The sequence below is a fragment of the Postia placenta genome (assembly GCF_002117355.1).
Source record: "Postia placenta MAD-698-R-SB12 unplaced genomic scaffold POSPLAscaffold_13, whole genome shotgun sequence".
NCBI classification, from domain to species: Eukaryota; Fungi; Basidiomycota; class Agaricomycetes; order Polyporales; family Adustoporiaceae; genus Rhodonia; species Rhodonia placenta.
The window spans coordinates 340407-365963 of record NW_020169844.1 but is presented as its reverse complement, the minus strand read 5'-3'; the positions used below and the strand labels follow the sequence as shown (position 1 = coordinate 365963).

At 52.6% G+C, this 25557-nt stretch overlaps 10 protein-coding genes across 10 annotated transcripts; 5 read left to right on the top strand and 5 right to left on the bottom strand.

The window, feature by feature from the left end:
• Nucleotides 1-1826: 1826 nt before the first annotated feature.
• POSPLADRAFT_1173096 (hypothetical protein) lies at nt 1827-2550 on the bottom strand. Its single transcript, XM_024488213.1, has 3 exons — nt 2230-2550; nt 2045-2153; nt 1827-1995 (listed from the first exon to the last, which is right to left on the bottom strand). Exons 1-3 carry the CDS (start codon nt 2515-2517, stop codon nt 1943-1945), a joined length of 450 nt encoding a protein of 149 aa, XP_024335631.1. The 5' UTR covers nt 2518-2550; the 3' UTR covers nt 1827-1942.
• A 253-nt stretch (nt 2551-2803) lies between these two features.
• POSPLADRAFT_1184540 (hypothetical protein) lies at nt 2804-6434 on the top strand. The gene is made up of 20 exons (XM_024489089.1): nt 2804-3284; nt 3342-3376; nt 3433-3481; nt 3546-3577; nt 3631-3705; nt 3759-3766; nt 3834-3852; nt 3903-3948; nt 4005-4031; nt 4114-4179; nt 4245-4409; nt 4533-4716; nt 5251-5344; nt 5397-5508; nt 5565-5641; nt 5699-5791; nt 5851-5866; nt 5927-5992; nt 6044-6085; nt 6152-6434. Exons 1-20 carry the CDS (start codon nt 2894-2896, stop codon nt 6205-6207), a joined length of 1653 nt encoding a protein of 550 aa, XP_024335630.1. The 5' UTR covers nt 2804-2893; the 3' UTR covers nt 6208-6434.
• Nucleotides 6435-6787: 353 nt separating this feature from the next.
• On the top strand, nt 6788-7586 carry POSPLADRAFT_1184537 (hypothetical protein). Its single transcript, XM_024489088.1, has 4 exons — nt 6788-6905; nt 6966-7045; nt 7118-7263; nt 7321-7586. The coding sequence occupies exons 1-4, from the start codon at nt 6814-6816 to the stop codon at nt 7417-7419; spliced, it is 417 nt and encodes a 138-aa protein (XP_024335629.1). The 5' UTR covers nt 6788-6813; the 3' UTR covers nt 7420-7586.
• Nucleotides 7587-8448: 862 nt separating this feature from the next.
• POSPLADRAFT_1173089 (hypothetical protein) lies at nt 8449-9472 on the top strand. The gene is made up of 8 exons (XM_024488212.1): nt 8449-8474; nt 8531-8609; nt 8667-8740; nt 8803-8955; nt 9007-9036; nt 9098-9115; nt 9174-9265; nt 9323-9472. Exons 1-8 carry the CDS (start codon nt 8460-8462, stop codon nt 9351-9353), a joined length of 492 nt encoding a protein of 163 aa, XP_024335628.1. The 5' UTR covers nt 8449-8459; the 3' UTR covers nt 9354-9472.
• On the bottom strand, nt 9471-11367 carry POSPLADRAFT_1184529 (hypothetical protein; the record flags this gene model as incomplete). Its single annotated transcript, XM_024489087.1, has 10 exons — nt 9471-9785; nt 9847-9898; nt 9954-10108; nt 10168-10304; nt 10355-10395; nt 10452-10594; nt 10647-10843; nt 10898-10934; nt 10985-11153; nt 11203-11367. 10 exons carry the CDS (start codon nt 11365-11367, stop codon nt 9583-9585), a joined length of 1299 nt encoding a protein of 432 aa, XP_024335627.1. The 3' UTR covers nt 9471-9582.
• Nucleotides 11368-12049: 682 nt separating this feature from the next.
• POSPLADRAFT_1184527 (hypothetical protein) lies at nt 12050-14907 on the bottom strand. The gene is made up of 25 exons (XM_024489086.1): nt 14838-14907; nt 14774-14782; nt 14647-14715; nt 14558-14593; nt 14408-14506; nt 14259-14346; nt 14198-14209; nt 14125-14150; nt 13940-14059; nt 13838-13888; nt 13764-13784; nt 13634-13710; nt 13524-13584; nt 13412-13473; nt 13312-13354; nt 13174-13262; nt 13071-13118; nt 12969-13020; nt 12911-12916; nt 12811-12857; nt 12694-12754; nt 12577-12639; nt 12413-12516; nt 12341-12356; nt 12050-12281 (listed from the first exon to the last, which is right to left on the bottom strand). The coding sequence occupies exons 1-25, from the start codon at nt 14862-14864 to the stop codon at nt 12201-12203; spliced, it is 1368 nt and encodes a 455-aa protein (XP_024335626.1). The 5' UTR covers nt 14865-14907; the 3' UTR covers nt 12050-12200.
• A 366-nt stretch (nt 14908-15273) lies between these two features.
• On the bottom strand, nt 15274-16823 carry POSPLADRAFT_1075744 (hypothetical protein; the record flags this gene model as incomplete). The annotated part of the gene is made up of 6 exons (XM_024482850.1): nt 15274-15469; nt 15525-15844; nt 15901-16082; nt 16136-16157; nt 16212-16705; nt 16760-16823. 6 exons carry the CDS (start codon nt 16821-16823, stop codon nt 15331-15333), a joined length of 1221 nt encoding a protein of 406 aa, XP_024335625.1. The 3' UTR covers nt 15274-15330.
• A 1565-nt stretch (nt 16824-18388) lies between these two features.
• POSPLADRAFT_1152161 (hypothetical protein) lies at nt 18389-19360 on the top strand (the record flags this gene model as incomplete). The annotated part of the gene is made up of 5 exons (XM_024486629.1): nt 18389-18793; nt 18849-18883; nt 18929-19076; nt 19182-19230; nt 19296-19360. 5 exons carry the CDS (start codon nt 18389-18391, stop codon nt 19358-19360), a joined length of 702 nt encoding a protein of 233 aa, XP_024335624.1.
• A 439-nt stretch (nt 19361-19799) lies between these two features.
• Nucleotides 19800-22529, top strand: POSPLADRAFT_1071211 (hypothetical protein). The gene is made up of 10 exons (XM_024482426.1): nt 19800-19877; nt 19931-20067; nt 20294-20389; nt 20443-21210; nt 21261-21497; nt 21554-21561; nt 21611-22069; nt 22121-22199; nt 22254-22304; nt 22361-22529. The coding sequence occupies exons 1-10, from the start codon at nt 19828-19830 to the stop codon at nt 22393-22395; spliced, it is 1920 nt and encodes a 639-aa protein (XP_024335623.1). The 5' UTR covers nt 19800-19827; the 3' UTR covers nt 22396-22529.
• Nucleotides 22530-23044: 515 nt separating this feature from the next.
• POSPLADRAFT_1152271 (hypothetical protein) lies at nt 23045-25411 on the bottom strand (the record flags this gene model as incomplete). The annotated part of the gene is made up of 5 exons (XM_024486643.1): nt 23045-23086; nt 23133-23245; nt 23472-23928; nt 23982-24968; nt 25001-25411. 5 exons carry the CDS (start codon nt 25409-25411, stop codon nt 23045-23047), a joined length of 2010 nt encoding a protein of 669 aa, XP_024335622.1.
• Nucleotides 25412-25557: the final 146 nt, after the last annotated feature.

Here is a 25557-nt window from a genome sequence, read left to right as displayed (position 1 = left end):
GCGTTACCACTAAGCCAACAGGGAACTGTTCTTAAGGAATATAGGATCATTATATGGTCCACATGCTCAATTTGGAAGATCATCGGATTAGATCGGTGTTTTTGTGTTGGGTAAATTGCGTTTGCTCTTATTCGCCATCTCGATCACGATCTGATGGAGCCGCGCTCCGGGTAAATTGCGTTGGCTGGCGAATAAGCAACCTGAGGGAGTATATAGCCGGAGCGGGGGCGGACGAACTAGAGGTTAGAGGGGAGAAAATCACCAGAGCCAAGATAGCACATGAACCGTACCAAATCTTCTCACAGAACGGAACCCATCAGTAGTGCAAGAACTGAGAACAGCCGCGCCAGAAGCGTCAGACCACTTCCTTCGCAGCGGAGCGCTGCCACTAGAACGAAGAGTCAAGGTCGAGCATCCGATAGCAGTGCAAACTTCAGACGTTGGACATTCTCCACTGTACATCCGGCGGGGAGAATTGGCTGGTTGCGCCTAAGTTCAAGGGCCCAGAGCACCTACCACCTACTTTCCTGAGACCATCACGGGTACTTCTCTTTAAACTTCCGACGCTTCCAGATATCCGTAGCTAACGGAACAGCTACTGTGTGCTCCCCCCACACCCCCTTCGTGAGATCTGCTCTCGGCTGCAGGGGGGACTAGACCGCAAGTCTTCGGTTTGAAGAGCGGCAAGGTCACGGTGAAGTGGTCATCATGTTCGGTTGCTGCAATTATATGTGCTCACGTGCATCATCTGGAGGCCGACCGCGGATTTGGAGGCGAGTCTCTGGTATACCCGAACAAGACTAGAGCTAACCTGTAAGCTCGGGACAAGCTATTGGGTATAATATGAATATGTCCGTTAACAGTGTCCCTTGTGCATCATAACCGTCTACACCAGCATGAGCAACAACATGAGCCTTCCACTCACCTCAGTGCTTCCAGGGCCTGAACCAAATGAACGACGGAATAGCCGACTGGGCACGATACCCTGAGTAGCTATGATCCTCCAAGAGACAAGTAGCGCCAGGTCCGACGCTGCATTCGTTGCGGGTAAGAGTAGTTTCCCGTAGCCACACGCCGACACTTTATAAGGGACCTTGGATAATGATTATCATACTAGGAAATGACGGGGATACACGAATGCTTCCTGTGGCTGCATGGGATGGACAAGGTCGAACTGTCACTAAACAAAATACATTTTATCAAAGCTAGCGTTTCAGTTCACCGCGAGGCAGCTATAAACACCTCGAGAGGAACGGGATGCTCATTGCCATGAGATCTTAAGATCATATGATATTCTTTCGGCAGTGAAGGAACACATTGTACCGCATTGGCGTCGGAAGAACGCTTATGGTATGACGCAGGCTGCGCCGACTCACCGAGGGTGTACGTGAACCAAGCAGAAGAGGCTATTCCAATAGACCAGTATCCCTGAAACATAAACTGCGGCAAGGAGTACCATTCTCTCGTTCTCGCGATCATATCGAATATGAACACTCTCGAACAAGCCTTTGATTGCACGATGCAAGGAAGATGAGATAACACTTTATCGACCAAGACTCGACACTACTGGATTACTGCCAGGCTGAGGTTTACATCTCGCGCGCGTGCGCAAATCACACGCGTACTTATGACGCGACGCACTGACCATGCAGAGTCTGAAGGGACTCTGATTGATTCTCGACAACCCCTAGACAAGCCTAGGACAGGGTCGATTGTCGCGACCGTTAAGCTAGGCCCAGTCCAGGCGGGGCGCGCCCAAAACGCGTGTCCTCAGCGAGAATGGCGCCACCTTATCACCGACGTGCCCAGCAGCGAGCAGCAGCGTACCAGTAGTGTACTGGTTACATACCGCAGTACAACAATTGAGATCCATCTAGAGGAATTAGGACTGGATTGATCTGTACATGCGGTCTACAAGGCAGTGGAAAACCCGAAAACAGGTCTAGTGCTCGTGCAGCTGCAGAGTTTCGTTGACATTGTAGTCGAGGGCATACACTATTTGGAGGTGAGCGAGCTAATGACAGTGGAAACTCGAACCTCGTACCTGAGCCGCACTCGGGGCAGCGCCTGTTCTTCTGAGCGGTGAGGTTCATCCAGAGGAGCTCGTGCGACTCAGCAGGGCTACCAGTGCAGCCAATGATACGGTTGGGCTCCTGCACATTATGAAAGGCACAAAAATTAGCAAATGCACGGTCAAGGAAATGACAATGTCGCGTCTGAGTGACATACCCAAGAGAGGACCTTGATCGGGTCGGCGAGAGTGCCAATCCTGCTCGACTCGAGCGGCTTGAAGTCGAACACCTCAATACCCTCCTTCTCACCCAGCACCTGAATGCGCTCAAGACCGGTCGCCTGGACGTCATCCGTCGCTATTTCACCCGGCTTCGCACCAGGACCGAAGAGCTGGGGGGCACCACCACCAGAGCGACGCGCAGGCGTCGTGGAGAGGGCGCGGACGGCCACAGAGGACGGCCTGAGGGCAGAGCGGGCGACCGAGCGAACGGCGGCTTGGAGCATGGTTTTTCGTTGGATGGACGACAACGCACAGTGTGTTGAAGCGGAAATGCACGGGAGATGACGGTGATGAGATGCGTGACAGTGTGACGACAGGAAAGCTGAGTGTGACCATGTAACACTGGCCTCCGGCAAGTTCGGCATCCCGGAATAGCTCGCAGGTTTCCAGAAATGGCCGTCTTGGAATTGAAGCAGGCGGCGTCGCCGCCGTAGTTGAGTGCTCGTCGCGTATGTTGGCCAACTCCGCTTTCCCTGTTCGAAGTACGGACACCACCTTCTCTCCCTCACCCACCTCCGTGTTTCCATCCCTGGTCACTGGTGGCCGCCACGCTCGTTCAATACCTACTCGTACTCAGCCAGGCTAATCCTAGACAGACTAATGCTTCCCCCGTCGCCCACGAACGACCCGCTTGCACCACATCGCTATGGACTCCATGGGCACGCTCATTCTAAGCACCCTTCTGACGCAAAGTATCTTGGCAACCTTAGGGCGGTTCCCCTGGCGGCTGTAACGCGTACAACTTCTCAGCTCTCGTCTCAGTCAGTCGCGTCGTATTCCTCTACTACCGAGTTAGTCCCGCATCCAGACAGTAAACGCGAGAAGAGGAAGAGCCTCAGAGACAGAGTTGTATCCTGGAGCTGGCGCTCCGAAAAAACACCGGATTCTGAAATGACCCGATTTGGCGAACCAGAGGAAAGTGTTCCTGGCAATACGAAGCGGAAACGTATCAAGGCGTGGCAGGGCTGGCGTTTTATTCTCTTTGGCTCTTGTAATATCAATCATCTCAATATGTTTGATCACGCGCTAACACCGGCGAGGTTTCCAGGGTTCAACGTCTTCTTGCTACTAATTCCGATATCGGTGAGTATATGCGCGTCGGAACAGATCCAAGCACTACATAATTTCTGCGCATATAGTGGATCCTGAAGCTTGCTACCACCGAGTCTGACACTCTGATTTTTACATGTAAGTCTCTGGACCTTTCGCATCCGTACTTTCATACTGGCTATACTGATTTCTGTCGATGTAGCGTGCATGCTAGCCATGATCCCCTTGGTCAAGGTATGCGGCAAGCACTTGTAAAGATACCATGTCCTCTGAGCCGTCTTATCTAGCTTCATGATCTCGCGATCAGTGTTCTCTCGCGTCGCATAGGGGGTACGAAGACCGGCCTCTTGAATGCCAGCTTCGTAGGTCTCCTCGTCACTTCGTCCAATGTCATCTTATTAACATGGCTACATAGAGTAACATGTAAGTGTACAGTCGTGTCACTCTGTAAAACACACCCTGACCTTAACTTTCATGGGTCCCGATGCAGCGTCGAGCTTGTGGTAGCGGTAATGCATGACCAGGCCTCGACTGACCCGATCGTTGATTGTTTTTTTAGATCACTGCTCTTCGCAAATGCGAGCTGCGCGTTGTCCAGTCGTCGTGTATGTCTTCATTTTGTTATGTCGAGTATTAGCAAACAGCTCATTGTTCCCTTCAGTGATCGGTTCCATTTTGAGCAAGCTTTGTAAGTACTGTATAACTACTGGCACCTGACCGACGGATTGCATATACATTTATGGAGTCGTTGGTGCTGACACGCCCGTCAGTGCTCATACTCGGAATGTGCTTCTTTGCTGGTGGGATGCGGTTCTCTCAGCAAGATTTCAATCACAGTACGTCACCTCCAAATACTGCTCAGGACCATGCTCACTCAATTCTACGCATGCCTTATAATCAGCTGCGACACAAATACATTCATCTCTGCTGAGCATCAGTGTAGGGGCTGTTTGTTTACCTGCCGCCTTCCACTTCGCCCTTACGTACAGTGAAGCGGATGCCGAGCAGGCGGGGACTACATTGGACCAGCAGAAGCAGGATCTCTTGAAGATGAGCCACAGCGTATGTACCTATTTAACACCGCAGGTAGATTATTATTGATTATTCCGACAGGTCTCGTTCCTACTTCTGTTCAGTACGTATACCCGTCTCTTCATAACGCATACTGCTTTAACCTCAATTACCGCAGTCTATTTTTCCTATCTTCTCTTCCAACTCTGGTCACATACGCACCTCTACCAGGACAGCTCCACGCCAAGCGCCAAACTCCCCGTCGCTGTATCTATGCGTTCCATGACATCGCGCGTCAGGCTCAACAGCGGTAAAGGCATGCGTCGATCTCATTCACAAGCCTGCTCTGTAGGATCTGCTCAGTCGCAGCAGTCAATCCCCATTCCGACTAGTCGGTCTGCGGCTCAAGAGACGGAGAAGGCGAGCCCCGTAGAGGAAGCACCTGAAACGTCCTTCGATCTAGCGGATGACCCCCAATACTTGGACGCCTGTCACCAGCGTTCCTCGTCGGCTCGCGTGGGTCCGCGCGACCGACAGGCATACCTGGTCTCGCCGTTCGGTAAGACCTCGCAGGTCACGCTCTCTGTGGATGAATTCGGGAGTACAAAGGGGACAGACCCGACCATTCGCCTCGTCTCTGACAAGGAGCGCGCAATGAGTCACAGCGGGAGTGGCGGGCATATCAGCGAGTCGTCGAGCTCATCCGATGACTTTAGTGATGGCGACCGCAGGGGGCGTCCTTCACGTATGAGCGAATTGCTATCTGCATATACGACAGATCGCGGCGAGGTCGTGCGTGTGCTGAGGAGGGATGACAGCAAGCGTTCTCGGAAGGCAAGCGTCGATGTCCTGGATGTGCACGGTCGGCGGGAGCCTCTGGGGCAGGACGAGTGTAGGCCTGATACTCCCTTGCCTCCGGCCGAGGCGGCGGAGGAGCTCCCGGAGATGAGTTGGGTAATGATCATCGTTCTCCTAACCACTGTCACGGTGGTACGTTCAGTTTCGCTTCGTCAGGAGGATAGCACTAACCGCCATGTGGCAGCTCGTCACCATCGATGCGGAGTGGTTGGTGGACTCAATGGACAGTCTCTCACCTACGCTCAGTAAGGAGTGGATAGGGCTCATCCTCTTGCCCATTGTGAGCTCAATCGCAGGTGAGATCTAGCGTACACATTATCCCATGATAGATCTGTACTGATCATTTTCTCAGAATGTGTCACCGCCGTGAATGTTTCGGTAAAGGACCAGCTGACTCTGAGCATCAGTGTCGCGGTGGGCTCCACTATTGTGAGTTCTCCGATTTTGACGTGTTCAAGTCCATATTTACGACGCGATGCTCCGCAGCAAACCGCTCTCTTTGTCATTCCGTTCATGGTCATACTGGGTTGGATACTGAACAAACCGCTGGCTCTGTTGTTTGACCCGTTCGAGACAGTTGTGAGTGGATCTTTCACCGAAGGACGCGTGGAACACAGATTGATCTAGCTCCCTTACAGGTTCTGTACATCTCAGGTGAGATCCACGATGATACCTCACCGCTCACCAGCTTAGCTTGAGGATGTTCTCGCGCAGTTCACATCATGGGCTACGTCGTGGCCGATGGCAAGTCAAACTGGCTCGAAGGGGTCATTTTGATCAGTACGTCCCACATTCCACTATACGCTAGGATTGTATCAATGATTCCGATAGGCTTGTATCTTGTTATCGCCGTGACCTTCTGGTTTTACCCAGGTGCGCACATATTCAGCCCGTAGTGACCTTGTATCTTACGTTGATATCCGACTTGACACTATGTAGGCTCAAGCTTCTCGAGCAACCTGGCTGTATGCGTCGATACTATCGCTCCCCCATAGACCCTTAGGGACATCGGCTTCACTGCCCACGGCCTGCCCTCATCATCTGTCGCACGGATACCCACACATTGAACCTTCTAGCATTCTAGTTAAATACCTGGATAATCTCATACCAATCGTAGATAGACCTTCCTCATGCACTGTACATTTCTACTAGTCATTTTGTCCATGTTGTAGCTATAGCATTTGTAGATCTGTAACAACCCTGATAGGACACTATCTTACCCTGATCGACTTGCATAACCGCTGAGTTCGTCGGGTGGCTTCGGTATCATCCCTTTTTAACTTGGTCGTGTCTCAGAAACATCTTAAGACAGACTGTTGATTCTCGTTCAGCCGATCCTACCGGGCAGTCAGTAGATTTCAAGTTGGCACCCCCTGCCTAATTTGCCTAGGAGCTAAAATCATTGATCGGACCGCGAACATCCCGAGACATTCCGGGGAATCCTGCTCGCTGATTGGTGACAGGTCACGTGTGCCGACATGGGTCTGCTAACTGCCCGGTAAGGATGGTACTTGCTCTACACATAGAACAGTGTCGAATCTGCGCCATCGTACCAACTCAAGAATCAGAGTGAACGAACGGTCTGACCCCTGGAACTGACCATGCAATCAACGATTGCACGTCTCGCTGAGTCTGTGTCCAAGAGGCCTCTCAACCTCCGGGAAACAAGTGCTACCCTACTACCGTCTAAGCCGTAAGCCACTTTGGCAAGGGGCATGTTCTTAGGCTGTCGTCTCACGAAGTCCGGAAACAGCCTGTATCGGAGGATTCTACGCGCCCATCGCTCTCTACCGCAGGAGATGCGCTCACTCGGAGATGACTATGTGAAAGCAGGTCTGCAAATAAACACCGTCGAGAAGGACCGTGCGCTGACGGCTCGTACTCCGTGTGTGCCCACTAGCTCAGAATTCCGTCGGCACAAGGATGTAACCAATAAAGTTCACATCATTGGCTTTCTTTCGCAATGGAAGGTGTACCTTGACGAGCTGCCCGCGGGACCAGAGGCGAAGGGCTTCACAGGCAAGAAGCTGGACCCCACCGTTCTAGAGAAAGTATATACAATTACATCTTATCCTTCAGCCATATACTCATGACACCAACCTTCCCAGATGTCTGCGGAGCAACTGGGCCAGTTATACGAGTTGATGAACGTCACCAAAGAAGTCTGGAAGCCAAGCGCTCCAAGTGATGCTCCAGAAAGGTCATGAACCATACATCGAAGATTGAGACGCGATCACTCAGCAGGGCAAGCTTTACCTACTGACTGTATCTGCATGCGTCTCAAGATCCATCAGTACTTCTTAGCCACCTCTGTACATTCATGGCCCCAATATACTGGTTTAAGGTCATGTCTTATTCTATCTCTTTCCTTGTCTACTCATGTGAGTGCCATCGCCACATGTATCTTCCCGGGGCTTCGCCTCGTTCCCGGTCATCTGTGCTTCTGCTGCCGCACTTCCCTGGCCTCACCGCGTCCTCACTGCGACAGGCGGTGTCCGAGCGAGACCGTCTCGATTGCGCGAATGCACCCGCGATGGACCGGAACGTCTTCTGCCGCGCTCTATCCGTGTTCCACACAATAATCGTTGCAGAATTGATCATACCATCCGCTTTCGGCTTTCTAACAAACGAAATGGACCACCCCATGTGTCACGCCCGATCACGGATGCCTCAACATTTAGAAACAGCTCTCCTGTGTCACGGATTCTCGAACATCTTAATGTAACACCTCGGCGGTTGACACGCGATACAGTGAGCTCCAACCACCATCCTCATATTATACTTATGGAAATAGTACACTTAGAGTGATTTAAGAAATCATCTATGCACAACTGCGACTGGCCATGGGTGACAGCTATAGATTGCTACGATATTCTTGTACTGCCTCTAGAATTTACTTTGTAATCTTGCAGTTCCAATAGTATGCATTCATATCTGATCAGTTAGCTACAGTGAAGTACAGAAGGTCCACGCGTTAACGATGCTAGGAGTGATTGCCAAAATAGGCTAGGTACATCGACGAAATGCGTTATCCGTTACATCAGCGCTAAACAGAATACCCCAGACGTCTCAGCGGTGGTGAGGTGCGGGATGGGTAAGAGACAACTGATTTAACTCACTCATGCGGATGACATTGGTCAGTCACGCGCTGTTGTTAGCGCCGCTAATCGTCAATGTATAAAAGCACTTCAGCATTAGCCCTCTTTATCCCGTCCGACCTGTTCATCTTCTCTCTTCAACGCATACAATGGCTCAGCCTCTGGTATGTTGTATATGCACTCATTTGACGCGCATATACGAATCAGAACTTGTGTACAGAAAGTGAACTCCGCAAGCGAGCCTTTCGCGGATCTTCCCCCGATCTGCGCGCAGCTCTTCGAGGCCAAGGCCAAGAAAGGTATACAGTAATTGTATCTAGACTAGGCTGGCTAGAAGCCAATTCTGATCATCCCAGGGGCGACGTTCGATGACATCGCCAAAGCTATCGGTAGGGACGAAGTATGGGTTGCCGCATTGTTCTACGGCCAGGTAACTTGGACGCATTTACTGAGTCATTGTGTTTTCTGCTCACGTTCAGCATGAACCTCCAGGCGAAGCTGTCCGAACAAGAGCTCGCCGCTTTATCTAACTATCTTGAGCTCCCTCACGCCAGCTTGCAGGCTGAGCTAGGTGCAAACTGGTGGCCGCGACGAGGCCTTGGTCCCATGCCTCCCACGGATCCTGTGCTCTACCGGCTGTACGAGGTACGGGGCCCGTGAAGTCATGAGACATCATCTGACGGATTGTTTTCGCAGGGTGTGCTTGTGTATGGGAATGCGATCAAGGTAAGCCGTGTGGACATGTTGTGAACACTCCGATTATGACCACTTCACGATCTCTCTTAAGGCCATTATACATGAGAAGGTAAGACTGTTATCAATGAAACCTCTCACGGCGCTCACTTATTTCTCCGTATTTCCAGTTCGGAGATGGCATTATGTCCATGATCGATTGCAAGGTCAACATTGAACGCAAGCCTGACCCAAAAGGTGACCGCGTTGTCTTGACATTCGAGTAAGTTGTTCGGAATGCTGTCCCTGCTGCTCACTCAATTATCCCGGTCTCATTCAGCGGGAAGTTCTTGCCGTACCTTAAGTGGTGATCGATCTTAGACATCGTAAGAAGAATCTGGTGTACGCTATCGGACGTTGTTGTAGCCGTTAGCAATTGCATGTAAACGTTGCTTCTAGTTGAAGTCAATCAAGCACTATGTATCAGTGGTGTAAACTTGTTGAGATCATACATTCATATACTCAGCCATGTTGGCTGTACACCATGTACACATGACATACAAAAGAGATCTAGGGCAAGAAGGCATCGCCAACAGCTTCTTATGCTACCTCGATGGAAAAGCCCATCGCCCTCTTGCCGACAGGGCTGTTGAGGTCGTCAGGCCTTCCGACGCCGGCATAGTCACCTTCGCCGTGCCCAGGAGGGAAGTCAGGAGGCGGGATGCCCTTGACGAAGTTCTCTTTCTGCCGGGAGACGTAGGCAGCATTCTGAGGTGTGAGGGGCACAGCCGGAATGTACATCACTGCAAATCGTGGAGTATATTAGCCTATGACTGTCGCTACTCGGTAGGAAATCTGGCTGACCAGCTGAGTCACCCTTGCCCGTGTGTTCCTTCTCGACAGCGTGGACGACGTCCTAAATGTAATCTATATTATGATTTGAGACTCAAAAGCGACCAGTCGTCACTTACGCAATGCCAGAATACCATGTCACCAGGGTTAACCTTCGGCACGGACACCATCGTCTCGTCCAGCCTCAAGTGGGGGTGAGTCTTCGTGTTCGGCCATGGCCCGCGGAAACCAGTGCCGGTTGAGTAAACGCCGGGGAAGTCAGAGGACGAGACGTCTGTACATATCGAATGTAATCAAATTCTGGGCTAAACATGCAATGTAGCAGTGGCATACCATATTCCCAATTCTTGGGATCCGTCGAGTCCTCAGTTCCGGCCTTTTGCACGAAGAAGGGGCGTAGGATGGTGTAAGCATTCGACAGGAAGACATTCGGGAACACCTGGAGGGTGCCTTCGTGGGGACCAGTCTCACTGCCGATGGATTCAGCCAACAAGTATATACTAATTCACAAGGCTTTCACCTGACGGCAAGCCATCCTTGGTATGTCCTGAAGACAGTGGCCTAGCGGAGATAGAGGGGTAGGAGATACACTTGACCACTCCAAGTACGCGACTCACCTGACCGACTCGGCCATACATCGAGCTTCGTGCATTGATACGGTTCTCGAGGTCGTATGGGTCATGGTTGCGCCAATCGCCGCTGAGCAGGTCCTCAAAACATTTCCGGAAAGTGGGGTCCTCCCAACGCTCAATACCACCGCCTGAAGCAGTGTCAGGGCACTGACACGTCGATGATGGTAAGTATGCACTCACCATCCACGTGCGGGGGATGAGCATCCCACTGTACGCCGGGATGGCGAATACGGAAGCGATCAGCGTAGGTGAGTGGGGTGTTCAAATCTACGCTCTCTATCTTGGCACCAGATCGCACGTGGTACATGTTGTTCAGCCAACTCGTAACAGCTAGGACGTTCGGGTGCCCGCGAGCGCGAACTTGAGACTTGGTCCAGCTGTGAACAGCAAAGTTAGTGTGAACTACCATCGGAGATACATGCATAACATACTATAGCTGGAAGAATTGTTTATCGTCCGCTGGGAAGCCTGCACGAGACGTGTCAACGCGTATAACGTGCTATAAGTCTCCACATTACCTTCAATACCGGGGTTCTTAGTGACATACTCTTGCAGCCACTCCCTCCAAGAAGTAGCCTCGGCATCGTCGACAACGTTCCGGATGACAACACTGCCCTTACGACGGACCTCCTCAACACGCTCGGGGCTCAGATTGCCAATCTCAGAGAAATCAACTTGGGGAACATACTGCAAGATAGGGTCAGTAACGGCAGTGATACCTTCACGCAAGACGTACGTCAGTTCCCTCTTTCGCAATATCGGTGGTAACCTTGTCAAGGTCTACCAAGAGCTCATTCCAGGCCTTTGTAACGCGCTCCTGGAAATTAGGGTAGGAGGCTGCAATCTCCTTCTTAATTTCAACGAAGCGGGGGGGACAGGGACCAAGATCAGGCCTCGACATGACGAAGAGAAAAGGGCTGGAGGCTGACAGGACCACAAGCTAGCTTTATATCCTCGAGATGCCGCGGCCGTGAAGCGAGATAAAAGTCACGTTTCGCAATCCGTCATAACCCAGTGATCACAAGGCACGGAGAATCTGACAGCGTCGACTACTACCAAATCGTTCGAAGTTCGCATTGAATGTGAGCAACGCGACCACGATCCTTCCACAATAGGGAAGCCCTTAGATTGCCTAGGCATGCCGGTGGCGAGACGAGGCCCAATGCTTTGCCTCATTGCTGTGTGTTCTGAAGTCCTCGCCTGCAAGACAGCAAGTATTCTAGGCGCTTTCGGAGAATCTTCGGGCTTTCTCATACAGCAGGCGGTCAGTAGTGCTGCAATCGCCTCTATTTGTTAGAGGAACTCACCTAGATCGCCCCACGGGGTTCTGACTGACCTGAAAGAGCACGTCAGTTGGCATCTATGATGAGTCGGTTCGGAACAGCGGGGAGCCTGGCGCAAAACGGGAAAAACCTGAACGAGCAACGCATACTCGATATGTCGATAGGCCGGCAGCGGGACCCTTGCTCGCGCGACTGAGATGTGAAATAATGACTACCAAAGAAATAGCCCTCCAATAGCGGCCCATTGCACAAGAACGGGTCAGCCACCACATGCGAACGAGAACACACAACGTTGTAAACTCGGACTGCATTTTAGACCTTGTAGAGCCTTGCTTTAGCGAGCAAAAGGGAGAAGACACGATATTAGTAGGCTACATATGTGCAAGGGATAGATATGAGTAGATTTGGAGGTGTACCGGTCGATCTGAAGACAACGTTTATAATAACGTTATCATTCAACGTCCTCATCTGCAGGAACTTCCTCTTCGTATTCCTCGTATTCTTCCTCAGGTTCAAGAGTGGCCTCTTGATACTGATGAAAATTGCGTCAGCGTATACCGTCCCTGCACCACGTGCCACCGACTGGCTTACCTGTTGGTATTCGGATCTGCGCAGTGATCAGCAACTCAGTACCGCCGGCCTAAAATAGATCTGTACACTCACATGAGGTCTTGCGCGTTGCTCTCTGCCTCGGAGAATTCCATTGCGTCCATTCCCTCGCCCGTGTACCAATGGAGGAAAGCTTGTCGCTTGTACATGGCTGCAAACTAGGGACATCTCGGTGATCAGCCTCTAAAGTGAGACGAACGCTTCAAAAAGGATTATACCTGAGACAATGTGCGCTGAAATAGTTCCTGGACAGCAGTCGAGTTGGCCAGGCACGTTGCCGCCTGGAAGAACCCATGTTGATACAACAGTGATCATGAGAGCAAATCCCAGCGTACCTGCGTTTGTCCAACCGGGGGCACCGAGCACAACGCTACCGATACGTTGTCCGGAATCCATCTACAAACAACCCCTCAGCATCTGGTACAGTGGCATACGTCATCCCTGACACGTACTCGACAAACTGACTAGACTTCTTGGTCTGCAGATCTCTGACTGACATCTGAACAAGTTATATTGGTATCTATCATGACATGTCCGAATTACTTCACTCACTTCAGCCTGGTAGTGATCGTCAGCCGTGAGCGAACTGAGCGAAAAATGACGTACTCACTTCTTGGGATGCAATGTTTCCTCGGAAAATTGTCGCTGCCGTGAGATAACGCCTGTGGCCGATGAGAAACACCGGACAAGGTATATAACTAACAGTACCCACCCGAACCTGGGGTCGCAAGCCACTAATAGGTTCGCGCGGTCGAAAAGCCTGCGTACAATGATATACCCCTCACCGTGTTGTGACGCACATAATCAGTACTCACGCTGATGTAAGATCCGGTGCACTGACGCGTACGAATGCCTGTGATTTAGGATCGACGAAAGGTGCATAACTAGGCATGAGGAAATGTAGCTGCGAGAGGTCAATATTTGCAGCTGGTGAACGACGGTCTCGTACATACTCGAGGGAAAGGGACTAGGTTTAGCCCAAGCTTTCGCAGGTCCCTGAGTTATGAATGTCAGGGCGCACGACAGGGGTGAGGTCAGAAATAGACACTTCACCCGTTCAGCTGCCCAGGGAAACGCAAGCTCGTGCTGACACCGCACATTACTTGCGACACAAGCTGTGGATAGTCGGCGCCACGTCGGACAATCTATCAATACTATTACTTACCGAGTTCAAATCCGAGAATGCAGGAGCTTTGACATGGAGCGTCCTGACGCTGATGTCATACCTATACGTGGCTAGTCAGTGAATAGTCTATTGAAAATGACAAGACTTACAGAGCCTCGTTGTCAATGCACATGGTGAGATCGCTGTTATCCAGTAGTTGGTGGATGGAGAGGAGTGCATTGTACGGCTGGTCGATGTAAGAATACATCGGGGAGGAGAAAACATTGTCGAGGGACACACCTCTACCACTGTTTCCGAAACCTTGACAAAAGTATAAGCATTAGTATCAATCAGCTCATTGGCGATCAACTTGCCTTAGGCGAAGGCAGGATAGAGAAAGTGGATATCATCCTATCAGGGTATTCCTGCGGTATTCAAATCAGGGAGCAAGCATTAGGCATGATAATTAACACAACTTCTCGGAATTTGGACAGTAGTAGGGAGCCCAAGCCGGCACCCGTACCTCCACCCAGTGAGTGGATCATTTGGAAGCCCTGCAGGGCATCGCAAGCCTCCGCTTGCCTGCGTATGATATCCTACAATTGGCGTATGAGTTCACTTCCTAACGGCCTGATTCGCACGGCAAAGTCCGGGTACGTACGAGGATCGGATCGACCAATTCAGCGCCTGAGTGACCATAAGTAGTGGCTGGGTTGTATGATCATCTGAGTTACCTTCTGTATAGACTGCGGATACGGTCAGCACAGTCTTGTGATCAGATTGAGTACAACTTACATCCTTTTGCCCAATTGTTTCCAGCACCAGTCTCTCCTGTAAGGAAGGTGTCCGGCCGGAACAGATTTCCAATCTTGCCTGAGCGTATCTGATCCACAAAACAAATGAGCCTCGTTGTGTACATGGTGTGCATGTAGACATGGACTAACATGTGCGCAGACACCCCCTTCAAGATCGATCTGCACACTACGCGGGACGTACTTGCTAGCGCCAACGCTTTGGTCCACTTCGTTGAAAAAGACATCAACCTGCATGCCACGTCAGACCAAAAGGACCACGAAGGGGCAGCGATCACAAACCATCGGCAGTTGCAGAGGATCATTGCCCTTGTAGTACTGGTCTACGCGTTAAGGCAGCATTCTTCAGCGCATTGTGGTTGGTCACTCACGCCCTCTTCATTCAGACCATGCTCAGCAAGGAGCGTCTGCCAGAAGCTTTCTCCAACTTGGTTTCCGGCCTACAGCGTGCGCATTTGGATTGAATGTCACGCAATCGCAAGTGACTTTCGAACCGACCTGTCCGACCTGCAATGTGCGCGTCAGAAACGTTATTTGAGCGCTCTCGTTCGCGAATACACACTTGAACATTGATAATCTCTCGAGGCATTTTGGGAAGGGGTATACAAGAGAATGACGACGAGGTCAAGAACGAAACACGCCCTCACTGCACGGTCCCGAGAACGCGATTCACGAACGCAGATCTCGGTAATGGCCGATACCGGGCGTCTACGCGCTCATGAGTGGATGTCTTTTTGCTGGAAGGCTTTACTTATGGCACGTTCGACAATTAGTAATTGGTCAACCTCTCGCGCCGGATGAGTGGACGGCTCAATCACGACGAGTGTAGGGAGTTAATCGTGTTGAGTGTGGCCAGCACATGCAGTATAAATCAGTCATTTTCCGACAGAAGAGATTATCCGAGTGCCGTTGCAAACAATATACTGTACACGTAGTATACAAGTATTTACTGCTGGAATACAGGTGCGTTCATATCGCTACATGGATGACTTTTGACTGGAAAAATTGAAACGACCATACATTAAAGGGTATCGAAAGGACATCACAAGATAATATCAGAATGCGCGCCACAGCTTACTTCTGTCTTGCAACTCCCGGTGGCTAGCAACACGAGGTGCCATGACATCGGCGACCGACTCAGGGCCGTGCGATATCGATCGGCGCTGCTGCCGCCGTCTGAATAAAGTAGATTTACTGCGAGATCTAGATTAGAAAGACGACTCCGTCGTGTTGGAGGCACGGCACGTACCACATGGCGGTTGTAGCTGCACCCAAGGACGCTGTGCTCGTGCTGTTTGCTAGCGGAGTCACGGCGCTCGATGATGATATGGGAGGAGTCGGCGTAACGGAGGACGAGGAAGTCACAGAAAACACGGGAGTAATGCTGGGTGCAAACGGAGTCGAAGTCGCTGCAACGTCGTATAGGTTAGGAGAAGGGACGACCGTCGAGTTTGGGCTTGGTGATGGGAGACCGTTGGGGTATGAGTCGGCGAATATATCTTCCTGAGCGCCGTCCAAGAAGTTGTAAAGGTCGTTATAGAAAGGTGGAGCGTATGTACCCTCGAACATCTGTGCAACAGTCTCTTTAGTCCGACCTGAAATACGAAACAGCAGTAGACACATACATTGTTGCGTTCTGCTTGGAACCAGTAGAACGGCAGCTTCGCACCGTAGGTACAGTTACCTGGGCTGGCCTCGGGCTTGTCATTTTGTGGGTCAGCACCGCAGCGACGAGGTAGTTGCGGTGTAGCCAACGCCACGTTCGACGTGGAGCCGGTCACATTGCATCGGAATCCATTCATGTAATCTAGATATGTCCAGGTCAGCATTTGAATTGATATTTCTGTATTTCAAACTCACTTTGTTCACTACCGCTATCAGGCTGCGGGAGAGGCATGAATACGCCATAGATATATTGAGGATGTCCGATGCTTACCGAGTGGATCCAGAAGAATGCACAAATGCAGCCCCCCTCGGGACAGGCTGGCATCCTGGCCGGCACCTGGAAGTCCGTAAAACGCGTCCAGACGCAGGTCTGGTTGACACTGAATATTGTGAAGTCTTCCGGCTGCACTTGGGAAACGTCCGATTCGTATGTGATGGCCAGGGCGCATCCCTTGACGTCGCTCAGCCCGGTGGTGTGGTACTCTGCGGGTGGCGAGCCAGGGCACGGGTCGTCGCCGTTCTGGATGTTCCCTCCCGGATCAGACGCGAAGAAAGTTGTGGCACCCTTGTCACATGCAACCTGTGCCGTGGCAGGCTCGCCTGCAGGAAGCTCGAAGAAGTCACCATCATTAGGAGGGTGATCGAGATGTCCGTGGAACCACCACTCGTCAAAGGTGTAGTTGATTAAGGGAGCAACAGGACGGTTGTCGTAAGGGAACGTCTGTGCTGTCACGTTAAATCCCCACATGCTGGGGTGGAAAATGGCTATACGGTAGGCTTCAGCAATCATCCCAACAACCAAGAGGGTATAGAGCGTACAAGCATGGCCAGCCGTGAAGGGTAGTAGCCCAGCTACAGCAGTCAATAAGAGAGCGAACGTCATGTCGTGCCGATGGAGTGACGAGAGTAACCGGTCGTGAGCGAGACACGACAATCAAGTCTAAAAACGTCTGAGGTTCGCGAGCACCAGGCTCGGGTCGGACAGCGATGCACAAAGGAGTGTGGAGAGAGCGGGGAACTGGTTATACTTAGCACCACCACATGGGTTTTAAATGCAGGGCGGGGGCGAGACAGCTGAATAGCAGACCGTTGTAGGCGCCGTTTATTGTTAGGCTGAGCATAATGCCGCTTCGTGATAAACAATACCCATAGCAACGGGGAGCAGGATAGGAATAATGCCTGCTCGCCAGGTATCACATCAAATGCATATGGGTGGTTATGGTGAACCTCATGCGTTTGAATCTACCTCGAGGCCATAGAGAGTAGAAGTCGGCGAGCCAAGGATGTCTGGCAAGAAGCGCGGACGCGCCTGGGCGCTAACTGAATGCCAAACAAACCCCAGCAACGCGTGAATTGTGCCGTACACGAGCGCTCCATTGCGCCCCATGGCTTTTGAACTCGATCAAGTTGTGGCCAAAGCTCTTGAGCTCGGCACCAAGCCATCCATTCGTGCTATGATACGGAGACCAACTAAACGTTCAATCATATGGTCCGGTTCACCTGAGTATCTGACATCCAGCGCCCTCCAAGCAACAATAGCAACCGTTTACCGCCGCTCGAATGCCTATTTTGAGTGGCGAGTCCCAACGTCCTACTGCAAAAACGTCAAACCACACTACGCATGTAAGCAGATATTTCGCTCGTGATTAGTCCTTTTTGGAAGAGTGGTTCCATTGCCTCGTGCTGGACGAAGGAAACAATGTGATGGCTCCCGGACGACAACGTGTGGCCTACTTATTCGTGGCACGACTGACCCCCGCCATTGTAACTCATCAGTTAATTCGCTGGATAAATTCCAGTACTCTCACTGGGAGGTCTTGTATCAGGTTTTCGGATACTAGGGAATGCCACCAAGAACGGGGCGAGTGCGCCGCATTCCGAAGTCGGCCAGTGGCGTGTCGTTGTGCCACAGAACGATGAAGATGCCGACGCAGTCTGACCTTGCCCTTCTCTCCCTCCTCTCATCACAGCTCGCTTGGTCGTAGAAGAACACCAAGCAGAGTCCGACCAGGCGAATCCCTCCAACGCATCGTTGTCAACAGCGGTCTTCAAATCCAAAGATGTTGGCCGAAGTAGGCAAGGCTGGAAATACTGTTCTTCTGCAACATGCGGGTTACGCAATTGGGACTCCGCCAATCGTGGCGAACCTGTGTGGCTCATACTCACTCTCTTTGTTCTTCTGGCTATGTCTGGAAAGTCCAGAGAGCCTCTTTGATCGCGACGGCTCGTGGCAGCATCACAAGCCACCTGTCGTCTTGTGTGGGGCAAAGTTGTTATAAACGTGTCTACGCATGCCTCAATACCTCAGCCTTCGCGTGGCTAACGCTTGTCTGTGGCTTTCTCGCTCTCGACCTATAAAGCCCCGTTGTTTTTGCAGTGGTGTCGACGAAATCCCAGCTCGCTCGAACATCTACCCAGATCTCGCCACCGGCAACTCTACTATCCACAATGTCTTCGCTGCTCAACCCGACTTGTAACGACCCAGTTTACGAGTGGCTTCCTGACCATGACTTGGGAGTACAATGGTACCGTGTATGGGATGACGAGTCCCTGGCAGGCCCACGACCACCTGCATTTCTCCACCACGAATTCCTGAAATATTTGGGCTCAGCCACAGATCCAGCCATAACATGGAGGACATGGGTACGAGTAGGCAACTGTGTCTTCCCCCATGATTTTTGGACTTTGCTTGAATTGAATCCTGCCTTGAATGCAGTCAAGGCTTTACACTCGGGGCTTGAAGTGTCTCATCCGCAGTATAGGTTCCCGGATCCATACGGCTACGGGGAGGAAGATAGAGAAGTCACGGAAGCCTTCGACAAGGAGCTCAAGGACAGGCCGAACTTGCGCGACGTACGTCTATTTGCTTCCTTTGCTAGTGCATGCCTCCTCATGTTTGTATCTGCAGCCACACGAAGTAGAGTGCTATCGCCACGACCGTCGGTATGGATTTTACCTAGACACAGAGGGAAACCTGCGCCCCCGCAGGTTAGACTGTCAGCTTGAACCCACGACCTCCGCAGGGATATTCCGCGACGGTGCTCCAGACTTGGAACATACGCTGCTTGAAGGTCCGGTTACCGATAATGACGATGACGGGTTCGATATCCGATGCAATGGTAATCCAATGCCCCGGGTAGATGATCGCCGTGGCGACCACGAATGGATCGAACCTTCAGCCGACGATCATGACATAGCGAGCCTATTCGCCATTAACGACGGCATGCCTGCTTTCTGACAGCATGCGGCAGGGTCTTCTCTTTCTCAACATATCGTCGTAGGCAACAACGGTAAGTCCCAGTACTTTGTTGTGCCTAGTGTGTTGTGATTTACCTGATCTTCGCCCAGCTCATAGCAAGATCTTTTGACCGCTGGCTCGACATGCTTGCCGGCATTCCTCCTAAACAAGGGAATACCTAAATGCTAATGTGTTGACGATTCCCAAGCAGAGTTGAACCGTTTTCGGCGGTTTGGTTTCCTTATTCGTTGTGTATTTATAGCATGGACGCCTGGTTAAATACTCATGATCGCAGTGTGTGCGGGATTATCGCAGCGCGCTATCTACGCAGCGCGTCCCATGTATTCTCGCGTAATACATATCCCCTCTTTCCCTCTATGATATGTGTGACCTTGAGCCCCCAGTTTGTACTTGAAGAGGTCAATCTGGTTTGCATCGTGTCTAACATTCCCATGCAAAGGGCCAAGGACCGCTAGGGGAAGCATGTTTGTTGTCTGATTGGCTGGCGGTGTTGTAGGTGAGCGCCGGTGACCCCGGTCCGCCGTCACTGATCGGCGACCCGATCCAATGATATAAGAGTCCCCACAGTCAATCCACCCCGTCTCTCTACTCCCATCTCACCTTCATTCGTCGCCCACAATCTCAGACCATGTCGGGTACGGATAGCAAGTTTCCAATCGACCTTAAGCAGCTCAAGAAGTGGGCGGATGTTCACTTGCGATCGACGCGTACTGCGCTGACATCATCGACAGGCTGTCGCTAGACCCTTCCAAGCCGCAACTGACGGCGGAGGAGAAGGCTGCGCTGCTGCACAACATTCAGCTCATGCGCGATGCTATTGTACTTTTTACGGCCACGGGCGCTGCGCGAGGTGTTAGCGGACATACGGGTAAGTTATATGCGTCTAAGAGTGTTTCCGAAGTGAGCTCTACGGGTCCCACCCCTGCCTCACTGTCGTTGGTCAGCATTCTTATGCGTCAAGAGACAACAGTGAGGATCGTGCGCTGTTAAGAATGTTAAACCATCGCATCCAAGGGCCTGTAGAAGTAGAATACATGTCGGACACATCTTGTTTTACTGGACCACATGCGAACAGACTCTCATAATCTCTGCAGGTGGTGCATATGACACCGTCCCCGAGGTCTGCATGCTCCTCGCTCTCTTCAACGCTTCCAAGGAAAAATACGTCCCGATCCTTTTCGACGAGGCTGGTGCGCTCTCTCCCACCATGACTTTTTGATCTGCTCTGATCGTGATCGTCCAGGGCACCGTGTCGCGACTCAGTACCTCCTCTCCGCGATCGAAGGGCACATCCCAGCAGAGCACCTCCTGCACTACCGTGAGGCCAACTCGAAACTCCCAGGTCACCCTGAGCTCGGCTTGACACCCGGTGTAAAGTTCTCTTCGGGACGTCTTGGCCATGTCTGGCCATGGGTGAACGGTGTCGCGCTCGCGAACCGCGACAAAACGGTTTTCCTGCTCGGTTCAGACGGTTCCCAACAGGAGGGCAACGACGCTGAGGCAGCCCGCCTCGCCGTTGCGCAGAACCTGAATGTCAAACTGATCATCGATGACAATGACGTCACCATTGCTGGCCATCCGTCGCAGTACCTCAAAGGCTATGATTTGAACAAGACGCTTTCTGGCCATGGCCTCAAGGTCATCACGGTCCAAGGTGAAGACGTTGACGCACTGTGGGGTGGTCTGTGTGAGATTATCAACCACGATGGCCCCGCGGCCGTTGTCTGCAAGCGTCTCATGGCGCCTGGTGTCGCGGACATTGAAGGCAGCACGCACGGACACGATGTCATCCCAGTCAAGTCTGCCATCAAGTACCTCACATCGCGTGGCTACCCTGAGGCCATGGCGTCGAATATTCTTAACAACATCAAGCCGCATTCGGTGCCCTATCTGTACATTGGGTCGACGAAGGAGGTCGGCGCAAACCGTGTGATCTTCGGCGAGGCTGTCAACCTGGTGCTCGACAAGTTGTCCAAAGAGGAGGCAGCTGAGAAAGTCATGGTGATCGACAGTGAGTGTCTCCAGTGATATCCAGGGATCGATATCTCATACAAAGCTAAGGTGACCTGGAGGGTTCGACTGGTCTGAAAGTGATCCACCAGAAGCACCCTGAAGTCTTCATCCCGTCCGGCATCATGGAGCGTGGTAACTTTAGTGCCGCGGCTGGGTTTGGCTTCGACGCGAACAAGTTCGGTGTCTTCTCGACTTTCTCCGCGTTCCTCGAGATGGTGATATCTGAGGTTACCATGGCCCGCCTCAACTTTTGCAACGTTCTCTGCCATTTCTCTCACTCTGGAGGTAAGCACGTTGTGTCGTTGTCTTACGAATGTGGTATGCTCATGCCCCTCATGCAGTTGACGAGGTTCGTGAGACCTAAGGCTCCAGTTCACAGATGGCTAACAATGAGGTAGATGGCGGACAACACTTGCCACTTTGGCATCAACTCGTTCTTCGCAGACAATGGTCTCGCAGATACGCAGTCGTGGTTGTACTTCGCCGCCGACCCTGCACAGATGGTCGCCATCATCCAGCGCGTCTTCTTCGACCGCGGCCTGCGGTTTGTCTTCTCAACGCGTTCCAAAGTGCCGTGGATCCTCAAGGAGGATGGCAAGACGCGCTTCTTCGGTGACGACTACGTCTTTGAGCCCGGAAAGGACGAGACGATCGCGGAGGGCAAAGCAGGCTACGTCGTCTCGTACGGTGACATGCTCTACCGCTCGTGGGACGCTGTTCTACGCTGCCGGCAGGAGGGCCTGGACGTCGGCTTGATCAACAAGCCGACGCTCAACCTCGTCGACGAGCGGACAATCAGGAAGATCGGCTCCAGCCCCTTCGTCCTTGTTGTCGAGTCGCTTAGCCAGAAGACCGGCGTAAGTCTGCTGCTGGTAGAAGAAATGCCTGCTGACTGATTCGCACTACAGCTTGGCTCGAAGTTCGGTACCTGGTTGCTGGAGCGTCAACTCACGCCGCGCTACGGCTATATCGGCACCAACAAAGAGGGTGAGATAGTATCGATCTCATGTCACGAATGTATACTGAGTGCGACATCTGCAGGTTGTGGTGGTCTGACTGAGCAGATCCCTCACCAAGGCCTCGACCCTCAGTGTAAGTGTCACTATAGTCGTCCGTTTACATCTCATTTATGAGCTACTCCCTCGCAGCGATCATCCTGAAGATCAGGACCCTTTCTCAGTGAACGCTCGAATTCCGTCGCGACTGGGGCGCTGTACGATGAGTGTACGATGAAGGAAAGCAATGTTGTATTTGTCAAACAAAGCAAACAAAACGCGTATATGTAGCATCTTTTATAGAGAATTTGTCCTTGTCGCGCCTGAGGAATTGCCGGGCTCGCTTACGCGTGTGTTGACATGCACTCGTGGTACATTTCTTGAACAGACTGCATTTGCCGCGACGTTTATGCTTGTCACTGCGCAAACGTGGAGCGACATGCCAAACAGATAAGGATGATGTTCTCTCCGTGGACATATCGAAAGTAACTGCTCATATATGCATACGACCTGTAGAAGTGACTTGCTCTAGTCCCGGCCCTTTGATACAGCAAAACCAATATTGATAGACCTCCCTCGCAAAAAGTACAGATAGGCGGCATGGAGCATAGCGGCGCTCGGCACCTCGGGGGTGACGTGCCCTCATCCCCCAGAGATCTCAGTGTTGTTCATGGCACCCATATATAGTCGTAATCCACGCCGATGTCTCAATATTCGTCTATATGTCGAGGTCTACATCATCGCTCTCTACTTCTGCAAACAAAGGTAGACAGCGACGAACCCTACGATACCAGTAGCTTCCTTAATCTGGACATTAGTCATGGAGTCAGGCATGTATTAGACACCCAATTCCTTCTGAGGAGGGATATATCGCCCATCCTAAGAATGACGGCGAGAGGACGAGGGGATTACAGCGAGCGTCTACCTCACGATCCTCAGTAGCCCATCGGCCGCTCGTCGACGTGTCTGCACCACTGCCGACTCCTGCCGCGGGCTTCTGCCCCACTTTGCCGATGTGTATACTTTGCGAGGGGAGGTCTATCAATATTGGTTTTGCTGTCATTGAACGCAGGCATCAGGCTCAGAGTGTGAGAATGATCACAAGAAGATTGAAATTCGCGCCAAATGCCGACAAAAAAAGCTAGAATACACAACAAGACTTTTCTGCGGGATATCGAGAATACAAAGCGCATACTAGGACGAGGGGTACTCAATTCAATCTTTCACGGCCACGCATCCGCACACGTCCTGTCCGGACGCTTACTATTCCGCCCCTTGCAGTCGACCTTCCCGCAGTCCTGGCACGGATTCTGGCAGAACGACCGCCCGCCCTTGCCCTTGCACTCGTTCGACCCGCACTTGCAACAGTGCCGCACCCGCTTGTGCAGTGGCATCCCCACCTCGGGGTCCGGTGTCCCGTCCACGATCGAGAACGTACGCTTCAGCACATTAGGATTCGGCGCGTTCGCTTCCCCCGGCGCCTGGAGGTACGGGTACGGGACATAGCCATACGGCTGGTACATCGGGGGCGGTGCGGGCTGTCCAAACTGCGCGAACGGCGGCGGCGGCGGCGCGGGCTGGTCGCCTGCATTGCCGTTGGGCTCCCCGAGCGCGGCAGCTGCGACTGTGCTGGGCCCCGCCTCGCCTGGCACACCACCCGCAGCAACCTCGACCGCGCCGCTGTTCGCGTGCCACGCCTCATTGAACTCGTCTGTGGTTTTCTGCGGCTCGCCGTAAGCAGGGATCAAGCGGAGGAGAGCCTTTTGCGACTGACATCCTTGGGGTACTCCAGGTCGCCCTCGACCTGCGCAGCCTCCTGCGTGTCCTCTTCCTCCTCCTCTTCTTCCTCTCCTCGTATGGGCTGCTCAAGCTGCTGCGGGAGCGGCATAGGCGGGAAGGGCGCGTAGTCCTCCGGGACGCCTTGCTGCACTGCCTGAATGATCTCCAGGATCGTCTCCTTCCTCGACCCGGTCCGCAAACTTGCATGGACCATGTTCCACAGCGCGATGGAGACGCCCATCCCCTGCCAGTTCCATATCTCAGGACCGCTCCCGAGATCCGGCACACCGTGAATCAACAGCGCCGGAAACTCGTCCCTCAGCTTTGGCGGCAGAGCGCGCAGGATCGATAGGTCTGTGCTCGCGAATCGGCGGCCCTCAGTACCTGCCGCGGCGACACACACCGGACTTTTGCACTGGTACTCGCAACCAATAATGAAGAACGGCTTGTGCAAGTCGTACACCTTAATGGGTCCCGTGCCGATCCGGCCACGATTCATGAGAGGGGCTGAGCATGCCGGACACGCTATGCCGTTGAAGACAAGAGTATGGGGATCCCAATAGAAGAACCGATGATCAGACGGGGTACGCGTCGTCGATGCCGACGACGTCAGCGAGAAGTACACGGGAGACGACGGCAGCCAGAATGTCTTCAAGATAGAATACAGCGTCGGGATAGATGGCGCGTTCTTGTTGGGAGTGAGGGACACGAGATGCGACTTGAAGGCCTCCTCCACGGTCGGTCCACCAGAGGACACGAGATTCGGAGCCTGCAGCGTCATGACCAACGTGTGTAGGAAGATATCCGGCCTGGTGCGAGAGAGTTCCGGCCAGTTGTCTCGGTCGAGGCTCGGATCGATGGGGATCGACATGTGCGATACAGGGCGCGGGGCAGGAGGGGGACGTTGCAGGGAGGCCATGGGTGGCACCGAGGCGCGCCACTGCGTCTGCATCGACTCCGGTGGGGGAAAATTGAACTGGGGCTGCAGTCCGCATCAGTACCGATTGCGCAGACCTGGAAAAACCGGCGCACCGCATACGGAAACGGCGCAGAGATGGACTGCTGTGCAGCAAATGTCCCCGGCGGCCGCTTGCGCGGACGAGTTGGACGACGGGGACCCACAGATCCTGCGGGTAGGCCGTCCTTCCTCGGGCGGCCTACGGGGCGTTTGACCCTGGGCTGCTCAGCGGGCGCGGGCTGTTTCTTAGGCCGGCCTGGTCTACGCTTGATATCAGACACACTGGCCTCCGCATTCACGGCGATAGGGGGAACGTCATCGAGGGGCACTGCGTTGCCGCTGCCGTTGCCGTTGTCTATGACCTCGACGGCTACAATAGTGCCCTCAGCTTTAGCATCGTGTGCCGGGTCGGGGATCTGCACGGACTCGAGCGTGCTCGACAAATTTGGTGATCCTGCCTGGTCCATGTCCGTTGCGCACTACAGCCTGCACGGGTAGACATCGTTGAGCGTCGTCGAGGTAAGACAAAAGAAAGCAATCTGGACAAATTGAGGAAAATGAGTAGGATAACCGATGCACTTACCTGTTTTACGGGCGACTTATTGAGGGCTTG